This window comes from Erythrolamprus reginae, chromosome 5 (genome assembly GCF_031021105.1).
Source record: "Erythrolamprus reginae isolate rEryReg1 chromosome 5, rEryReg1.hap1, whole genome shotgun sequence".
Classification (NCBI taxonomy): domain Eukaryota; kingdom Metazoa; phylum Chordata; class Lepidosauria; order Squamata; family Dipsadidae; genus Erythrolamprus; species Erythrolamprus reginae.
Window position 1 is genome coordinate 115,850,473 of NC_091954.1, and position 21,310 is coordinate 115,871,782.

The 21,310-nt window shown below is 41.3% G+C and overlaps 1 protein-coding gene across 1 annotated transcript in view; it reads right to left on the reverse strand.

Moving 5' to 3' along the window:
- The window catches only part of PSMD1 (proteasome 26S subunit, non-ATPase 1), a 130,284-nt gene that overhangs the window by 26,508 nt on the left and 82,466 nt on the right, over positions 1-21,310 (reverse strand). Inside the window, exons 18-19 of the mRNA XM_070753819.1 lie at positions 20,206-20,320; positions 15,555-15,671 (exon numbers count right to left, since the gene is read on the reverse strand). Coding sequence (XP_070609920.1) covers positions 15,555-15,671; positions 20,206-20,320 — 232 coding nt within the window. The remainder of the gene's footprint in view (positions 1-15,554; positions 15,672-20,205; positions 20,321-21,310) is intronic.

Genomic DNA, 21,310 nt, shown 5'->3' on the forward strand with positions numbered 1-21,310 from the left:
TATTTATTAAATTTGTATGTTTATTTATTTTATTTATTAAATTTGTATGTTTATTTATTTTATTTATTAAATTTGTATGTTTATTTATTTTATTTATTAAATTTGTATGTTTATTTATTTTATTTATTAAATTTGTATGTTTATTTATTTTATTTATTAAATTTGTATGTTTATTTATTTTATTTATTAAATTTGTATGTTTATTTATTTTATTTATTAAATTTGTATGTTTATTTATTTTATTTATTAAATTTGTATGTTTATTTATTTTATTTATTAAATTTGTATGTTTATTTATTTTATTTATTAAATTTGTATGTTTATTTATTTTATTTATTAAATTTGTATGTTTATTTATTTTATTTATTAAATTTGTATGTTTATTTATTTTATTTATTAAATTTGTATGTTTATTTATTTTATTTATTAAATTTGTATGTTTATTTATTTTATTTATTAAATTTGTATGTTTATTTATTTTATTTATTAAATTTGTATGTTTATTTATTTTATTTATTAAATTTGTATGTTTATTTATTTTATTTATTAAATTTGTATGTTTATTTATTTTATTTATTAAATTTGTATGTTTATTTATTTTATTTATTAAATTTGTATGTTTATTTATTTTATTTATTAAATTTGTATGTTTATTTATTTTATTTATTAAATTTGTATGTTTATTTATTTTATTTATTAAATTTGTATGTTTATTTATTTTATTTATTAAATTTGTATGTTTATTTATTTTATTTATTAAATTTGTATGTTTATTTATTTTATTTATTAAATTTGTATGTTTATTTATTTTATTTATTAAATTTGTATGTTTATTTATTTTATTTATTAAATTTGTATGTTTATTTATTTTATTTATTAAATTTGTATGTTTATTTATTTTATTTATTAAATTTGTATGTTTATTTATTTTATTTATTAAATTTGTATGTTTATTTATTTTATTTATTAAATTTGTATGTTTATTTATTTTATTTATTAAATTTGTATGTTTATTTATTTTATTTATTAAATTTGTATGTTTATTTATTTTATTTATTAAATTTGTATGTTTATTTATTTTATTTATTAAATTTGTATGTTTATTTATTTTATTTATTAAATTTGTATGTTTATTTATTTTATTTATTAAATTTGTATGTTTATTTATTTTATTTATTAAATTTGTATGTTTATTTATTTTATTTATTAAATTTGTATGTTTATTTATTTTATTTATTAAATTTGTATGTTTATTTATTTTATTTATTAAATTTGTATGTTTATTTATTTTATTTATTAAATTTGTATGCCGCCCCTCTAAAACTATTGGCTTAGCTAACCACCTTCTCTCTGTCGAAAGACTTAAGGAGGGGAACAGGTCAAGGGAACATCTAAGCCTGTGATGGTGAATTCCATCCACCAAGGACCCTCTGGGTGGAGAAATATTGCCCTTTATTTGTCCTCACTTTCTTACCTATGGTCAAAGCCCATCGAGTCCAGCATTCTGTGTAATACAGTGCCCCCCCAATTGTCCATGGGGATCTTGAGCAGAAGGAGAAGGCAAGACCCTCCCTTTCCCTCGACCCCCAACAAATGAGACCAAAGGGAACCCTGCCTGCCTCAACCAACATAGAGGCAGCACTTGGACATCCGTTGCAATAACCACTGATACACTTGGCATCCCTGAATCTGTCTAATCCTGCCTTTAAGTTCTCCAGACTGACAACTGTCACGGCCTCTTCTGGAAGGGAATTCCATCAACCAAGGACCCTCTGGGTGAAGAAGTATCTCCCTTAATTTGTCCTCACTTTCTCACCTGTGAACTTTAGGGCGGGCCCCCTTGTCCTCGTATTGTGGGATAGAGGAAATAATTTTTCTCTATCCACCTTTTCTATCCCATGCATGATTTTATACCCTTCGATCAAGTCCCCCCTTCAATGCCGTCTTTCAAGGCCTAAGAGACCAAGGCATTGCAGCCTGGTTTCATAAGGGAGGGGCTCCATTTCCTTGATCATTCTTGTGGCCCATCTTTGCACCATTTTGCACTCACCAAGCGTGAACCCAGTAGCACACATCCACACCATGTTCTCATAGGAAATTCTCGGAAGAGGAGCTAGAGTTTAGCAGAATCACCCAGTGCAAGTCATCATAGTTATGACTTGCTGGGCAGATGAAGCCCAGCCAACTCTGGACAGAGGTGACTGCAATCTCCTTCTCTCCCTCCTCCGTGACGGTGAGTCAAAAGCTTTCTTCACGCCTCCAACTTTTGGAAAGGATTGTTCTCACTGACCCAAAGAAGATCTAAAAGATGGACTTTCACATTGTTTCAGGCTGTTATTGTTTATAAATTTATTAAATTTCTATGCCGACCTTTTCATCAGACTCAGGGTGGCTCACATCAAGAAAAAAAAAATACAACATCTTGTTCATGTGTGGATGTCTTTGAGTTAATTGATTGTTTTTTAAATATAAGGGGATTTTAGTTTTGTACACATATTATTATTGTATTGTATTTTGTGAGCCGCCCCGAGTCCTCGGAGAAGGGCGGCATACAAGTCTAATAAATAATAATAATAATAATAATAATAATAATAATAATAATAATAGTAATAATTTAGAATAGAATCGTGCTCGAAGGACCCTTAGAGGCCATCTAGTCCAGCCCCCTACTCAAGCAGGAGAACCTATACCATTTCAGATAAGTGACTGTCTAGTTTCTTCTTAAAAGCATCAAGTGATGGAACATCCATGATTTTTGAAGGCAATTTCTGTTCCACTGGTTAATCGTCCTCACTGTTAGGAAATTTATAATGTAAACAACAACAACCACAACAACATCTAGAAATCTAAATCTAACAACAAATCTACTCTGCAAAAAGACCTTGACTTTGTGTCTGAATGGTCAAACATTTGGCAACTCCAAATCTCAACCCATAAATGTTCTGTCCTACACATTGGCAAAAAGAATCAGAACACTAAATACAAGCTGAATAAACAAGACCTTACATACAACCCTCATTCTGTTAAAGACTTTGGAAGACTCTTATCAAATGACCACAGTGCCAAAGCCCCCTGCAACAACATCGCCAAAAAGGCTTCAAGAGTTGTTCATCTAATCCTACATAGCTTCTGCTCCGGTAATCTCACACTACTAACCAGAGCATACAAAGCCTTCACCAGACCAATCCTTGAATACAGCTCATCTGTCTGGAACCCACACCGCATTAAGGACATAAATACTCTAGAAAATGCCCAGAGATGCTTTACTAGAAGAGCCCTTCACTCCTTTACTCGCAACAGAATCCCCTACGCAACCAGACTTGAAATCCTGAGCTTAGGAAGCTTAGAACTATGTCGCCTTAGGCACAACCTAAGCATAGCCCATAAAATCATCTGCTACAACGTCCTTCCTGTCAACGTCTACTTTAGCTTCGACCATAACAACACACGAGCACACAACAGATAGAAACTTAAAGTAAACCGCTCCAAACTCGACTGCAGGAAATATGACTTTAGGAACCAAGTAGTTGATGTCTGGAACTTACTACCAGACTCTGTAGTATCATCACCAAAACCCCAAAACTTTACTCTTAAAAGTTTACTATCCACTGTTGACCTCTCCCGATTCCTAAGAGGTCAGTAAGGGGCGTGCATAAGTGCCTTCCCTCCCCTGTCCTAATTTGTATTTGTATTTGTATTTATTAGATTTGTATGCCGCCCCTCTCTGAAGACTCAGGGCAGCTAACAACAATATAAAAAGACAATGTGAACAAATCTAATATTAAAAACAATCTAAAAACCCCCCAATTTAAAGAACCACTCATACATACAAGCATACCATGTATAAATTCTATAAGTCTAGGGGGGAGGGAAATTTCAATTCCCCCATGCCTGACGACAGAGGGGGGTTTTAAGGAGCTTGCGAAAGGAAAGGAGGGTAGGGGCAACTCTGATATCTGGGGGGAGCTGGTTCCAAAGGGTCGGGGCCGCCACAGAGAAGGCTCTTCTCCTGGGTCCTGCCAAACGACATTGCTTAGTTGACGGGACCTGGAGAAGGCCAACTCTGTGGGACCTAACCGGTCGCTGGGATTCGTGCGGCAGAAGGCGGTCCCAGAGATATTCTGGTCTAATGTTTCTCTCTTGCTAGTATCATGTATATAAACATTGTTATACCTTTGTATACTACCCATACCTACTTGACAAAATAAAACAAAATAAACAAACAAAAAAATCTTTGGTTAGGAGTTGAATCATTATGTTCCCACCATTCTTAAGACTATGAATAAAACCATAGTTATTCACACATAATAAGTGCAAAAGGCAGCATTGCTTGGAACAGTTTATACCTTTAATGGCGTCTAACAGCGGGTGTCTATTCCTTGGGAAGGACTCAATACAAGGATTAAAATGCCAAATCCAGTCTAAACAGCATGGCTGATTTGTGCCGCAAACTATAAAAATGAAGAACGGCTCCGGGACTTTAGAATTCAAACAGACAGGCACCTGCCACATAACACCCAGACTAAAAAACTGTGGATAAGACAGACAATAAAATCTGAATAGTGGACGTAAACCGTGCCCGGAGATGGCAGAAGAGAAGGGAAAGAATTGAGGAAGACCACAAAATACAAAGATCTGCAAAAGAGAAATTAAACAACCAGGGCTAAAAAAGGAAAGATATCCCCAATAGTCATAGGGGCTACTGAACATCTGGAGCACCACTTGGATACCAGGAGCCCTGGTGGTGAGAAGGCAGCATTGCATGCCAGCAGTTCTATTTTCATTGGCTTGAGTTTGACTCAGCCTTCCGTCCTTTCATGGTGGGTAAAATGGAGACCCAGATATATTTATTTATAAATAAATTTATTTATTTATTTATTCAATTTTTTTAATGCCACCCTGTTTTCCAGGTTTGCTGGACACCCTGCTGACTGTACCCCCGTATAACACCTATGCTCTCCAAGCTACACTGGCTGCCAATTAGTCTCTGGTCACAATTCAAGGTGTTGGTTATCACCTATAAAGCCCTCCCTGGCTTAGGGCCAAGACTATCTAAGGGACCGTCTCCTGCCGCTTCTTTGAGTTTTCCAGTTGGTGTCAAGTTTGACCGTTTCCTTTTACCGTTCACTCTTCCCAACATCATTGATTTTTTCCAAAGAAGAGACATATTTAATTATACACATAATTACAGCAGCTAGGATGGTATATGCACAATGTTGGAAATTGAAGAGGATACCAATGGAAAGGGAAGTTTTGAGAAAAATTATGGATTGTGCAGAGACGAGTAGATTGACTTTGAAACTTAAAGATAAACCAGACTCAGATTATTATAAAATTTGGGGGAAGTTTTATGATTGAATAGAAAATTAAGAGATACGTATTAGTAATTGGTTAATTTTGGGGGGAAATTGAAGCATGAGAATTTGATTTAAATTTTGGAAGCCAGATGGCAAAGATATATAATGATATAACACAAAATATATTATTGTTTAGACTTTAAACATATAGAACTTTATTTTATGAAGTATTTGATATATATTTTGAATAGTTTTATTAAAAGATAAAATAGAATTTATTATTGTTTGCATTAATGTAATGTAAGTTTTTATAGTAAGATGGAGAGGAAGAAATTTAAGAAATTCTTAAAAGAATTGACAATGTTGTATAAAATAAATAGAAATTTTTAGATGAGGAAAGATAAGAGCCTCTATTGAGTGACTAATAAGAAAAGTTTATACATGATTGACTTTAAGCATTGTTGTTGTGTTTATAACTATATATTATTTTATTTTATGGTGGAGAAAATAAAAAAAATTATACCCAATTTTTCCAGTGAATTGTCACTTCAGGAACCTTGTGTTAAATGCCCTTCAAAGCAATCCCTCAATCTCGCATCAGTAAATCCCAGGAACTTGCATCACAGTTCAAAAATGTCTCGTTCAAGATTCTCATGGTGGCCAAAATAACTTACGGTCCGTTGACTCGACTTCTTCAGTCCCTCTAGACCAGGGTGTCTCTCTCTCTCATCGCAAATTTAAAATTTCTGGACTTCAATTCCCAGAATTCCTTGGCCAGTCATTAAAGTCTTCTGGGAAGTTGAGGTCCACAAGTCTTAAAAGTTGCCCAGTTTGAATTCTTCTGTCTTACAAGGGAGAATGAGGGGCATTAAACTTAAAATATTAAACTTAATATTAACCGCTCTAAACTTGATTGTAAAAAATACGACTTCAGTAACCGAGTTGTCGAAGCGTGGAACTCATTACCGGACTCCTTAGTGTCATCCCCAAACACCCAACACTTTACCCTTAGATTATCTACGGTTGACCTATCCAGATTCCTAAGAGGTCAGTAAGGGGCGAGTACAAGTGCACTAGAGTGCCTTCCGTCCCCTGTCCTATTGCTCTCCTATATCTCCTATACCTTTCTTCTACTCCTATATCTCTTCTTCTATTCTTTCATTGATATGTTTTATTCCTATATCTTCTCTTCTATTCTTTCTTAGATATGAGTATATAACCTTCATCATGTAGTTTACTATGTGTATACCCACTAAAACCCTCGTTGTGTAGTGGACAAAATCAATCAATCAATAAATAAATTGTATAAAAACTGCAGTCTCGTCCTTTTAGGTCTCACAGATAGAGGGCCTAATTCGTTGTTCCTTCTCAATTTTTTTTAGGTCTATGGGCAAAACTAAAAAAACCAAAACCCTAAAAACAAAACTAAAAAAAGCCCGCCTAGAAACCCTAGGGAAATGGGTGGCATACAAATGGAGCAAATAAATAAATAAATAAACAAACAAACAAACTGTTCGCAAGTGTTTTTAATTTATCCCTCCCCCCCCCCCAAATTCTGTGATCTAGACCAGTCTTTCCCAACGTTGGAAAGCCTACGACAAGGGGGACATCAACTCTCATGCTGGTTGGATTGGAAGGCTGATGGGGTCTGGATGGGTGTCAACAGACTCAAACTCAACCCTGATAAGACGGAGTGGCTGTGGGTCTTGCCTCCCAAGGACAATTCCATCTGTCCGTCCATTACCCTGGGGGGGGAAATCACTAACCCCCTCGGAGAGGGTCCGCAACTTGGGCGTCCTCCTCGATCCACAGCTCACATTAGAGAACCATCTTTCAGCTGTGGCGAGGGGGGCGTTTGCCCAGGTTCGCCTGGTGCACCAGTTGCGGCCCTATTTGGACCAGGAGTCACTGCTCACAGTCACTCATGCCCTCATCACCTCGAGGCTCGACTACTGTAACGCTCTCTACATGGGGCGACCTTTGAAGAGTGTTCGGAAACTTCAGATCGTGCAGAATGCAGCTGCAAGAGCAATCATGGGCTTCTCTAAGTATGCCCATGTTACTCCAACACTCCGCAGTCTGCATTGGTTGCCGATCAGTTTCCAGTCACAATTCAAAGTGTTGGTTATGACCTATAAAGCCCTTCATGGCACCGGACCAGATTATCTCAGGGACCGCCTTCTGCCGCACGAATCCCAGCGACCAGTTAGGTCTCACAGAGTTGGCCTTCTCCGGGTCCCGTCAACTAAACAATGTCATTTGGCAGCACCCAGGGGAGAGCCTTCTCTGTGGCGGCCCCAACCCTTTGGAACCAACTCCCCCCAAATATCAGAGTTGCCCCCAGCCTCCTTGCCTTTCGTAACCTCCTTAAAACCCACCTCTGTCATCAGGCATGGGGGAATTGACTTTCCCTTCCCCCTAGGCTTATAAAATTTATGCATGGTATGTCAGTATGTATGATTGGTTTCTTAAATTGGGTTTTTTTAAAATTCACTTAAATATTTATAGGTCATAACCAACACTTTGAATTGTGACCGGAAACTGATCGGCAGCCAATGCAGACTGCGGAGTGTTGGAGTGATATGGGCATACTTGGAGAAGCCCATAATTGCTCTCGCAGCTGCATTCTGCACGATCTGAAGCTTCCGAACACTTTTGGGCTATGGGTATGTTTTTTCTACCGCAGTGAATAAGGTTGAATATGTATAATTTTAGAAGAGCTGTGCATTTGTGTGTGTGTATACACATACAGTTTATATAGTAGATAATGTACATGTATGTGTGCCTGGCTATAATGTGTATGTACATGTATGGCATATATACATAGAATGTATTAACGTCCTATTGGAAGGCTGCGATCATGTCCCCTCCAGTCCTTCTTTTCTCTAAACTGGCCAGATCCTGCAACGGTTTCTTCCTATGTTTTTGTCTCTTCCAGTTGCTCTTCTCTGTACTTTTTCCAAAGTCTTAAACATCTTTTTTGACTTTGCCAAACCTTAAGGAATCCGGTGAAGCTAAAGAACCTCACCAAGGATTTCAGCTTGAAAAGATGATTTCCCCCTTATTAAAAATAATAAATAAAATAGTTTGTCGATGAATATATCTCAAACTCCAGGAGCAACAGAAGTCTTCCAAGCCTTGGGGAAATGTCAAAAGAGGAGACGAGACGCTGAACAGGCCTTCAAATTTTTGAGGGCAAAACTGCAATTCCTGTTACTGCTCTTTGCTTTGTCTCATCGATCGATTACGCAAACTAGTCAAAAGAGCTTAACTAATGGTCTGACTAAGCTTCCTTGTAGATAACATTTGATTTTTGTAAGGACTTTCTCCTTAAATGTCTTTTTTGACTCACTGCAATTTCCGTTTCCTGTACTGATAGTAGGGAATATTTGGAATTTATTTGGGATCCTTCTGAGCTCAGTGGTTTCCTTGCAGAAGTTTCATTACCCAAATTAGGTAAAAAGAGCAAAATAAGACCAAACCTGAATTCCTTTCTAGCACTGATGATGTTACTTAGTTTGGGAAATGAAAACAACCAAGAGAGAGAGAGAGCGCTAAGCACCCCACATCGTCCTTCTCTTCCTCCTATCCGCAAACCCCACTCTCTTCTAGCACGGATGATATTCCCTAGTAGGGTCAAGAAATCTCTGCAGGAAAACCAACCAAGATCAAAGAGCACCAAGGACCCCTGTTCCTGAGGATTGGAGAATGGCCAGTGTTGTGCCTATCCACAAGAAGGGCAGTAGAGAAGAAGCTGGTAACTACGGGCCAGTTAGCTTGACATCCATTGTAATTAAAATGATGGAGACGCTACTCAAAAAGAGGATAAATCAGCACCTAAAAACTATAACTTATTGGACCCAAATCAGCATGGTTTTACTGAAGGCAAATCGTGTCAGACTAATCTCATTGATTTCTTTGACTATGTCACAAAGGTGTTGGATGAAGGTGGTGCCGTGGATATTGCCTACCTGGACTTCAGCAAAGCCTTTGATACGGTTCCACATAAAGAGCTGATAGATAAGTTAGTGAAGATTGGACTTAATCCCTGGATAGTTCAGTGGATTTCAAGCTGGCTGAAGCGTAGACATCAGAGAGTTATTGTTAATGGCGAGTACTCTGAGCAGAGACAGGTTACAAGCGGTGTGCCACCAGGGTCTGTTCTGGGTCCTATTCTTTTTAATATGTTTGTGAGTGACATAGGGGAAGGTTTGGTAGGGAAGGTTTGCCTATTTGCCAATGACCCACAAACCTCTTCCTCCTCCTCTCCACAAACCCCATTCTCTCCTAGCCCTGATGATGTTACCTAGCTGGGTCATAAAACGTCTCCAAGAAAACTACCCAAGCTGAGAAAGCATCTCTGTTTTCTACCTTTTATACAATCCCCTTCAACACAGAGAATGTTGCTGTTAGTACACTATATGCAAATATGTTGGGTTTTGCAGTACAGAAGCTAACAATGTAAGTTTAAGACTGTACCTTTAAGAGTCATTTGCTGGTTGGCCACAAGAGGGAGCCAACGATGTTCCTCTTGGGGAAGTTTATACTAGAGAGATTTATATTTGCTGTATGCGATAACCTGGTTTGTAAACCATTATTAGGATTATATATGATATTGGACTGTGTATTTTACTGAATACACATGTATTTTATTGAATGCAATGTATTTTATTATTTTACTGAAAGAGTAGTAGATCCTTGGAATAAACTTCCAGCAGACGTGGTTGTTAAATCCACAGTAACTGAATTTAAACATGCCTGGGATAAACATTATTATTATTATTATTATTATTATTATTATTATTATTATTATTTAAAAAATGGATTTGTATGCCGCCCCTCTCCGTAGACTCGGGGCGGCTAACAACAGTGATAAAAAACAGCATGTAACAATCCAATATCAAAACAACTAAAAAACCCTTATTATAAAACCAAACATTCATACAAACATATCATGCATAAATTGTAAAGGCCTAGGGGGAAAGAGTATCTCAGTTCCCCCATACCTGATGGCAAAGGTGGGTTTTAAGAAGCTTACGAAAGGCGAGATAAAATACAGGAAATAGTATAAGGGCAGACCAGATGGACCATGAGGTCTTTTTCTGCCGTCAATCTTCTATGTTTCTATGTGTAACTACTATTGTTTATTTGCCTATTTGTATATAATAATATTGCTCTATTTTGTACTAAGTCTGAGTCATTGACCGACTAACCCACATTGCTACATTAACTCTACTTAAAGTTTGTTGGAGGTTTATTATATTACCCGGACATTCTAACAGTTGCAAAGGGGGACACCCCCAAATCCCCCCCTTGCAAAATACCAATTTTTGACCCTCTACGGATAACAGTGTGGCTTCTTCATGTAGCTCAACACCTTGCAACACTTCTGCCATAAAATATAACACAGGAGCAGCTGCAGGCAACTAAGGCGCCCCTGTTCCCCTGGAAGAGGGCTTCCAAATTCTCAATTAAGTGTAACTTGCAACGGGAGAGAAGACCGACGTTGTAACCCATCTGTCAACCGACGACAGTATACACACCAGAATGCGGGGAGACCCGCCAAGAAGATTCACATTAAGCTTCTTGTTTAACATGTCTCGATAAAACAGTAAACGCAGAAATTTGGAAATTCTCGGACGGCTTGTGCTACGGGGTGGGGTGGAGCGCGGGGACTATTTCGAAGCTTAATATCCCCCAGGAGCCAAGGGCTCCATCGAGACAAAACAAAACGGGGGGAAATGTCTTCGACGCTGCGGCATCAACTTAAAACAAGAAATCTTTCCCAGGAAAAACCAAACTTTTGGTTCAGGGGTGTGAAACCTTGGTTAACTTTTAGGAATTCTGGGAGCTGAAGTCCACGGGTCTTAAAATTTGTTTATTTCTGAAATTTATTTATATGCCGCCCAACTCCAATTGGACTGGGCAGTTGTTAAAGTTGGATGGTCCTGCTTTAGCTATTAAGACCTTCCCCCCCCCCCGTATTGCTATTGTTATAATTAGATTTAAGGCCTTTCGTAAACTCCTTAAGACACAGGGGAAGAGCCTTTTCTGTGGCGGCCCCGACCCTCTGGAATCAACTCCCCCTGGAGATTAGGACTGCCCCTACCCTCCTTGCCTTTCGCAAACTCCTCAAAACCCACCTCTGCCATCAGGTATGGGGAAATTGATTCCCTTGGGCCATTTCTGTTTTATGTATGGTCTGTATGAGATGTATGGTTGTTTTTTATATTAAGGGTTTTACATTTGTTTTAATCATTGGATTTGTATTGTCTTGTTGTGAGTCACTTCGAGTCTTCGGAGAGGGGTGGCATACAAATCAAATCAAATCAAACCAAACCAAACCAAACCAAATCAAACATTAAATTCACAACCGCAGCGGTGGCAAGAAAGGTCATAAAATGGGGCAAGGCTCACTTAAGAAACGTCTCTGTTAAGGACAGAAATTTTGGGCTCAATTGTGGTCATTAAGTCAAGGACCATCCATATTTCAGGAGTTTAGCAGCATCCAATGAACGGGTCCAAAGATGGGCTATAAAAAATGGTGGAAGGTCTGAAGCATAAAACATATCAGGAAAGACTTAATGAATTCAATCTGTAGAGTCTGGAGGACAGAAGGGAAAGGGGGGACATGATGGAAACATTTAAATATGTTACAGGGTTAAATAAGGTCCAGGAGGGAAGTGTTTTTAATAGGAAACATAGGAACAAGGGGGCACAATCTGAGGTCAGTTGGGGAAAGATCAGAAGCAACGTGAGAAAATATTATTTGACTGAAAGAGTAGGAGATGCTTGCAACAAACGTCCAGCAGACGTGGCTGGTAAATCCACAGGAACTGAATTGAAACATGCCTGGGATAAACATAGATCCATCCTAAGATAAAATGCAGGAAATAGTGTAAGGGCAGACTAGATGGACCATGAGGTCTTTTTCTGCCGTCAATCATCTATGTTTCTATCCAAAAGTTCCGCTCACAAATTCCTGGCGGTGATCCTTTAAAGAGCTTCATGCAACGAAATTTCACTTTAATGTATGTATTAGTGTACATTTCAAGTGATGATAAAGTTCATTCTAAGTTCTGAGCAATGCCAGCCCCTAAAGTCTGGTTGCAAATCAAGCCAAGCTGAGCAATTGCATCCATTGGGTAAAAGACCTGAGCTATAAACTCTCGAGTTGTCAAACAAAAGAAGAGGGGAAGAGAGAGAGGGGGAAAAAACCCCACTTGGCATGTATTATTCCACAGCAGAATACATTATTTAAAAGAGAGGACTTGTATAAACTTTTCAAACCTACAATCTCTTAAAAAGGAATAAAGAAAGGCCACCAGCAAGGAGCTTAGCATGCTTATTTCACTCTTTTAAGGAGCAAAACCAAGATTAAAATTTCAAACTGAGCCTCACAATAAGTAAGAACATTTTGTCGAACTGTGTAACCTTTTGTACGAATCGAGGTTGGGGGGGAGAGAGTTTGGGGGCGATTATATAAAAAAGAACGCTAGGAGGCGTGGTGTCAGGCCGGAGCCATCGTTTGAGTTATTTCCCTATTGGGATTCCCCACCTCCATTTGCACCTTCCGACCAGCCGGGAAGGTGACAGTCGGGCGGCGGTGCTTCTCGGTGTTCTCCCGAACCCAAACTTTTGCCGAACTTTTCAGGTTCGATGTTCGAAAGAATGCCGAGAAGCCCTTGGCCCGTTTTTGTGATCCCACCAGCGCAAAAACGGGCGCTTTGGCTTGAAAAAGGGGTAAATTTTGGGCTTACACGCATTAATCGGTTTTCTATTGATTCCTATGGGAAACATTGTTTTGTCTTACGAACCTTTCACCTTACGAACCTCCTCCCGGAACCAATTAAGTTCGTAAGACGAGGTATCACTGTATATAGTGTGCATATACCGTGTATTTACTAGTCTGGTTTATTTGCCTGAATATTCCATTGCTGTCTCACACCTTTACTCTGTATTAAGTTTGTTTTTTGGATGATACATTTTCCCTAAACAATCTAACAATGTACAGTGGAACCCCGACATAAGAGCTGCTCTACTTAAGAGCAACTCGAGATAAGAGCTGGGAGGGGAGAGATATTTTTGTTCTACTTACAAGCCCAAATTCGAGATACAAGCGCCAAGGAGCTGTCTCCTGAAGCCAAACGCTAACTTCCGCGTTCGGCTTCAGGAGACAGCTGCGAAGCGGCGCGCGTGTTTTAAAAGGTTGCAGCCGGCCTGGGGGGCTCGGGGGGGTGCTTGCAGCTTTCTTTCTTGCTCTTTTTCTTTCTCTCTTTTACCTTCCCTTCCTCTATTTCTTCTTTTCTTTCTCCTTCCCACCTTCTTCCCTCCCTCCCTCCCTTCACTCATTCCTCTCTTACTCTCCCCTTTCATAAGTTTCCTTGCTTCCTTCCTCTGTTCCTGTCCCTTCCCCCTTTCTTTCTTTCTTTCTTTCTTTCTCTTTTTCTTTCTCTCTTTTACCTTCCCTTCCTCTATTTCTTCTTTTCTTTCTCCTTCCCACCTTCTTCCCTCCCTCCCTCCCTTCACTCATTCCTCTCTTACTCTCCCCTTTCATAAGTTTCCTTGCTTCCTTCCTCTGTTCCTGTCCCTTCCCTCTTTCCTTCCTTCCTTCCCACCCTCCGTCCATTCATTCACCCATTCCTCTCTTGATCGCTTAAAGCCGGTCCCTGGTGCAAAAAGGGTTGGGGACCTCTGTCCTACAGGATTGGGTGGCAGAGAAGTTGAACATATGTAAATTTAAAAGTTTAAGAAAGTTTACAAGTTAAGTGAAAGAAACTTCATTATTCATTTATATGTACATGTACATTTCTTCATTAAAAACATGTCTTTCTGCATAATTTAGACTAACTTTGTGAGTTTTTTGAGGGCTGGAACCAATTAAAATTATTTACATTAATTCCTATGGGGAAAAGTCGTTCGAGATAAGAGCTGCTCGACTTAAGAGCCCAGGTCCGGAACGAATTAAACTCGTATCTCGAGGTACCACTGTATGTGTTATGTTTTTAAATGTTTCATCTCAGGGACCGCCTTCTGCCGCACGAATCCCAGCGACTAGTTAGGTCCCACACAGTGGGTCTTCTCCGGGTCCCGTCAACTAAACAATGTCGCTTGGCGGGACCCAGGGGAAGAGCCTTCTCTGTGGCGGCTCCGGCCCTCTGGAACCAATTCCCCTCAGAGATTAGAATTGCCCCCACCCTCCTCACCTTTTGTAAGCTTCTTAAAACCCACCTCTGCCGCCAGGCATGGGGGAATTGAGATACTCTTTCCCCCTAGGCCTTTACAATTTTATGCATGGTATGTCTGTATGTATGTTTGGTTTTATAATAAGGGTTTTTAACTGTTTTAATATTGGATTGTTTATATGCTGTTTTTATTACTGTTGTTAGCCACCCCGAGTCTATGGAGAAGGGCCGCATACAAATCCAATCAATCAATCAATCAATCAATCAATAAATGAATGAATAACTAAAAAAACCAAACCCCAAACCCAAGCACATCACCGGGAAAGTTTGCCAGGCCAAACCAAAAGTATCCCTGACACCTCTCCCTCCATTCTTAGAAACATAGAAACATAGAAGACTGACGGCAGAAAAAGACCTCCTGGTCCATCTAGTCTGCCCTTAACACTATTTCCTGTATTTTATCTTAGGATGGATATATGCTTATCCCAGGCATGTTTCAATTCAGTGACTGTGGATTTACCCACCACATCTACTGGAAGTTTGTTCCAAGGATCTACTACTCTTTCAGTGAAATAATATTTTCTCATGTTGCTTTGGATCTTTCCCCCAACTAACTTCAGATTGTGTCCCCTTGTTCTTGTGTTCACTTTCCTATTAAAAACACTTCCCTCCTGAACCTTATTTAACCCTTTAATATATTTAAATGTTTCTATCATGTCCCCCCTTTTCCTTCTGTCCTCCAGACTCTACAGGTTGAGTTCATTAAGTCTTTCCTGATACGTTTTATGCTTAAGACCTTCCACCATTCTTGTAGCCCGTCTTTGGACCCGTTCAATTTTGTCAATATCTTTTTGTAGGTGAGGTCTCCAGAACTGGACACAGTATGATTCCAAATGGGGTCTCACCAGCGCTCTATACAGTGGGATCAAAATCTCCCTCTTCCTGCTTGTTATACCTCTAGCTATGCAGCCAAGCATCCTACTTGCTTTTCCTGCTGCCCGACCACACTGCTCACCCATTCTTCTTCCTCGAGAGTCTTTCTGGCCCGTTTTTCAAAGATTCCCTCACTCACCTTTGGGCAGAGAATTTCGGTCTGCTGGATCATAATCAAAGCCGAAGCAATCAGAGCCCCCTGACGCACGTAGTTGACAGGATCGTTAGTCATCGGTTCCAACAAATTAATTGCTTCCTATCGGTGGAGAGGAGGGGGGGGAAAAGAGAGGAATATTAACTTTCTTTACCTTTCAAGTGCCTGGCTTTCATCAGGGTGATCCGACTAGGATTTTTCAAGCCGGGCTGGGCAGGGGGCCGCTGATGAGAGGGACACGCGAAAGGGCACTCGCGCGTTAGGGGCTCCTAAGATCAAACGTTTTTTAATTTCTTGAAAAAGACAATGAGTCTGGAAGGAGTGAGAAGCAAGCGATTTGTTTCAGGTGAGGAAAAAAGTCTTGATTTATTATTATTTTTAAACGCTGCTGGTCTCAAGGCCACTGCTGAGAGACGCCCTCCATTACCTGGCCTCACTCTTTCTGTGAAGGGTCTAAACCAGTGATGGCGAATCTGTGACACGGGTGCCACAGGGGGCACATGGAGCCATATCTGCTGCCACGCGAGCTGTTTATTTTATTTTATTTTATTAATTGGATTTGTATGCCGCCCCTTTCCGCGGACTTGGGGCGGCTCACAACAAACATAGAATACATAGTAAAACAATTTGAGCCAATTAATTACGATTAAAAGACTTAAAAGACCCTAAAAACTTAAAAACCTTCGATTTATCTTTCACTCAATAGGTCACTCTAAAGTAAACACTCTCATTGGTCAGGGGGAGAGATCTAATGGCCCCAGGCCTGGCGGCAAAGATGAGTTTTCAAGCTTTTTCGGAAAGCAAGCAGGGTGGGGGCAGTGCGAATCTCTGGGGGGAGCTGGCTCCAGAGGGCCGGCCCCCCCACAGAGAAGGCTCTTCCCCTAGGCCCCGCCAGCTGGCATTGTCTAGTTGATGGGACCCTGAACATAAGAACCTAAGAAGAGCCCTGCTGAATGGGGCCAAAGCCCCTCGAGTCCAGCATTCTGTGTCCCACAGTGGCCCCCCCAATTGTCCATGGGGATTTTGAGTAGACAGAGAAGGCAAAACTCCCCCTTTCCCTTGACCCCCAACAAATGGGACTCAAGGGAACCCTGCCTTCCTCAACCAACATAGAGACGGCACTTGGACATCCGTTTCAATAACCACCTATGATACACTTGGCATCCATGAATCTGCCTAATCCTGCCTTGAAGTTCTCCAGGCTGACAGCTGTCACGACCTCTTCTGGAAGTGAATTCCATCAGCCAAGGACCCTCTGGGTGAAGAAATATTTCCCTTTATTGGCCCTCACTTTCTCACCTGTGAGCTTTAGGGAGGGCCCCCTCGTCCTAGTATTGTGTGATAGAGAAAAGAGTTTTTCTCTATCCACCTTTTCTATCCCATGCATGATTTTATAAACTTCAATCAAGTCACCCGTTAAACGCATGGGGTTAGAAAGCAAGATACTAGTCCCACCTTAGGTGAGAAAGCCAGCTAGGTGACATATTTACTTACTTACTTACTTACTTACTTACTTACTTACTTACTTACTTACTTACTTACTTACTTATTGGATTTGTATGCCGCCCCCTCTCCAAGGACTCGGAGCGGCTCACAACATAATAAAAATGGTATACAACATCAAGACTAAAATCCAATTAATATAGTTTACTACACTAAAAACCCTGGAATATTAAAACTCATTCATTCACTTTCAACAAGAAGCATACCGCACTCGTTGGCCAGAAACTAGGTTTTCAAGTTCTTATGGAAGGCAAGGACAGTGGGAACAGTACGAATCTCCAAGAGGGAGTTCATTCCACAAGGCCGGGGCCCACACAGAGGAGGCTCTTCCCCTAGGTCCCACCAAATGACATTGTCTAGTGGATGGGACCTGGAGAAGGCCGACTCTGTGGGATCTGACCGACGCTGGGACTCATGCGGCAGAAGACAGTCCCACAAGTAATCTGGGACAATCACCAGGAGACGGAGAGTTCTAGTCCCACCTTAGGCAGGAAAGAGAAGTGGGTGACATTGAGCCAATCACGAGGAGCCTGCGAGTTCTAGTCCCGCCTTAGGCAGGAAAGAGAACTGGGTGACTTTGGGCCAATCACCAGGAGACTGGGAGTTCTAGTCCCGCCTTAGGCAGGAAAGTGAACTGGGTGACTTTGGGCCAATCACCAGGAGAATGGGAGTTCTAGTCCCACCTTAGGCAGGAAAGAGAACTGGGTGACTTTGGGCCAATCACCAGGAGACTGGGAGTTCTAGTCCCACCTTAGGCAGCAAAGAGAACTGGGTGACTTTGGGCCAATCACCAGGAGCCTGGGAGTTCTAGTCCCACCTTAGGCAGGAAAGTGAACTGGGTGATGCTGAGCCAATCACCAGGAGACTGGGAGTTCTAGTCCCGCCTTAGGCAGGAAAGAGAACTGGGTGACTTTGGGCCAATCACCAGGAGACTGGGAGTTCTAGTCCCGCCTTAGGCAGGAAAGTGAACTGGGTGACTTTGGGCCAATCACCAGGAGAATGGGAGTTCTAGTCCCACCTTAGGCAGGAAAGAGAACTGGGTGACTTTGGGCCAATCACCAGGAGACTGGGAGTTCTAGTCCCACCTTAGGCAGGAAAGAGAACTGGTTGACTTTGGGCCAATCACCAGGAGCCTGGGAGTTCTAGTCCCACCTTAGGCAGGAAAGTGAACTGGGTGATGCTGAGCCAATCACCAGGAGACTGGGAGTTCTAGTCCCACCTTAGGCAGGAAAGTGAACTGGGTGACTTTGGGCCAATCACTAGGAGACTGGGAGTTCTAGTCCCGCCTTAGGCAGGAAAGCGAACTGGGTGACTTTGGGCCAATCACCAGGAGACTGGGAGTTCTAGACCCGCCTTAGGCAGGAAAGTGAACTGGGTGACGTTGAGCCAATCACCAGGAGCCTGGGAGTTCTAGTCCCACCTTAGGCAGGAAAGTGAACTGGGTGACTTTGGGCCAATCACCAGGAGACTGGGAGTTCTAGTCCCACCTTAGGCAGGAAAGCGAACTGGGTGACTTTGGGTCAATCATCAGGAGACTGGGAGTTCTAGTCCCACCTTAGGCAGGAAAGCCAACTGGGTGACTATGGGTCAATCACCAGGAGACTGGGAGTTCTAGTCCCACCTTAGGCAGGAAAGCCAACTGGGTGACTTTGGGCCAATCATCAGGAGACTGGGAGTTCTAGTCCCACCTTATGCAGGAAAGCCAACTGGGTGACTTTGGGTCAATCATCAGGAGACTGGGAGTTCTAGTCCCACCTTAGGCAGGAAAGCTAACTGGGTGACTTTGGGTCAATCACCAGGAGACTGGGAGTTCTAGTCCCACCTTAGGCAGGAAAGCCAACTGGGTGACGTTGAGCCAATCACCAGGAGACTGGGAGTTCTAGTCCTGACTGGCAGAAAAGCCAGCTAGATGACTCAACCTAATCTCTCAACCTAATCCACCTCACAGGGTTGTTATTGTGGGAAAAATAGGAGGAGGAAACAATATTAGGTATGTTTGCCACCTCGAGTTATTTATTACAATAATAGAGGTCAGTCCATCCATCTTCAAAGTTGATAAACACTGTGTCAAGGTTCCAGGTAGCCTTCGGCTAGGGGCACCGGTCCAGGGCCAGATAATGAGCTCATCGGTTAAATAAAATGCAGACAAATGCCACAGAGGGATCCAAGTCTTTTTATGGCTTCCTGTTCCTCACTTGAGTTGTCCTCCTAATTATGCAAAATTACCTTTTATAAGCCGGGTTGCATTTAGAGGTCCTGACCCAAAACTCCTGACGTGGTGTGAACTCACAACTATTTATGGAGGAAGGAGGAGGGCACTAAAATCTCAACATGATTTCCAGTCATTTAAGTGTCATCTCAGCCTCTGCTATATGTTGATGTAAGAAGACCCACGGACATAAACATCAGCTCAAGCGCTTTTATTTCAGAAATAAACAACCAAAGTGAAAACTGCAGCCAGGCAGGTTGTGATGCTGACTGCACAAAGTTACAGACTTGGGCGAAAGGCTCGAACTAAACCGTTTTGAGGGTCGGAGTTGAAATAGTTTATGTCCAGGATGCGAGGGGACCGCCCTCTTTTTGACTTGTGCAATCTACAGGTCCTCAATGGAAGGCAGGTTGGCAATGTTTTTTTGTGTGAGAGTGTTTTGCTGTTTGTATTTTGTGTGTTTAAATAGTCTATTTTAATTAAATAATAATAATTTGTTGGCCAGGGGCCAAGATCTAATCGGCCAAAGCCTGACAACATAAATGAGCCTTGCGAAAGGCGAGGAGGGTGGGGGCAGTGCAAATCTCCAGGGGAGAGCTGATTCCAGAGGGCCGGGGCCCCCACAGAGAAGGCTCTTCCCCTAGGCCCCGCCAAGCGACACTGTCTAGTTGACGGGATCTGGAGAAGGCCAACTCTGTGGGACCTAACCGGTCGCTGGGATTCACGTGGCACTAATGCGCGGCTCACACTGCTGTTAAGTTAATCTGGCTTCTCCACTGATTTTCCTTGTCAGAAGGGCCGTGTGACCCCAGGAAATTGCGAACCGTCATAAAAATGAGTCAATTGTGCCAAGCATCTTAATTTTGATCACGCGACCATCAATGGCCGTTAAGCATGACAAAGTTTGGCGGCACCTGGCCTTACCTTGTTTCCTGTCCCAGCGCAACAGATCCCCAAGGCCATCGCTGCTCCGTAGCGGACATGTGGGTTGTAACTTTCGGATAACAAGGAAACGACACTTGGGCATTGTTCAGGAGTCCTAAGCAGGAAAAAAAGAAGACCACAAGGAAGTTTTTGACTGAAGGAAACACAAAGGACTGTTATCTTTACAAGCCGAAAAGATTGTATCCGGAGCCTCCAACCCTGGCAAATTTTAAGACTTGTGGACTTCGACTCCCAGAATTCTTGTGGACTTCGACTCAGAGAATTGTGGGAGTTGAAGTCCACAAGTCTTAAAAGTTGCTACAGTGGAAGCCCTCTGGTATAAACTGCTTGGCTGCATAGCTAGAGGTATCACAAGTAGGAAGAGGGAGATTGTGATCCCTTGTATAGAGTGCTGGCGAGATCCCATTTGGAATAATACTGTGTCCAGTTCTGGAGACCTCACCTACAAAAAGATATGGATAAAATTGAACGGGTCCAAAGACGGGCTACAAAAATAGTGGAAGGCCTTAAGCATAAAACTGATCAGGAAAGACTTCATGAACTCCATCTGTCTAGTCTGGAGGACAGAAGGGAAAGGGGGGACATGATTGAAACATTTACATATGTTCAAGGGTTAAATAAGGTTCAGGAGAGAAGTGTTTTTAATAGGAAAGTGAACACAAGAACAAGGGGAAACAATCTGAAATTAGTTGGGGGAAAGATCAGAAGCAACATGAGACAATATCATTTTACTGAAAGAGTGGTAGATGCTTGGAACAAACTTCCAGCAGACGTGGTTGGTAAATCCACAGTAACTGAATTTAAACATGCCTGGGATAAACATAGATCCACCCTAAGATAAAATGCAGGAAATAGTATAAGGGCAGACTAGATGGACCATGAGGTCTTTTTCTGCCGTCAATCTTCTATGTTTGTATGATTGGTATAGTTCTTCTGCTTGAGCAGGGGGTTGGACTTGAAGACCTCCAAGGTCCCTTCCAGCTCTATTCTATTCTGGATATATTCTGGAAAGGGCTGGATTCTCCACACACACATCAAAAAACCCAAAACCACCAAAGGACACCCACAAAGCCTTTCTCTTCCT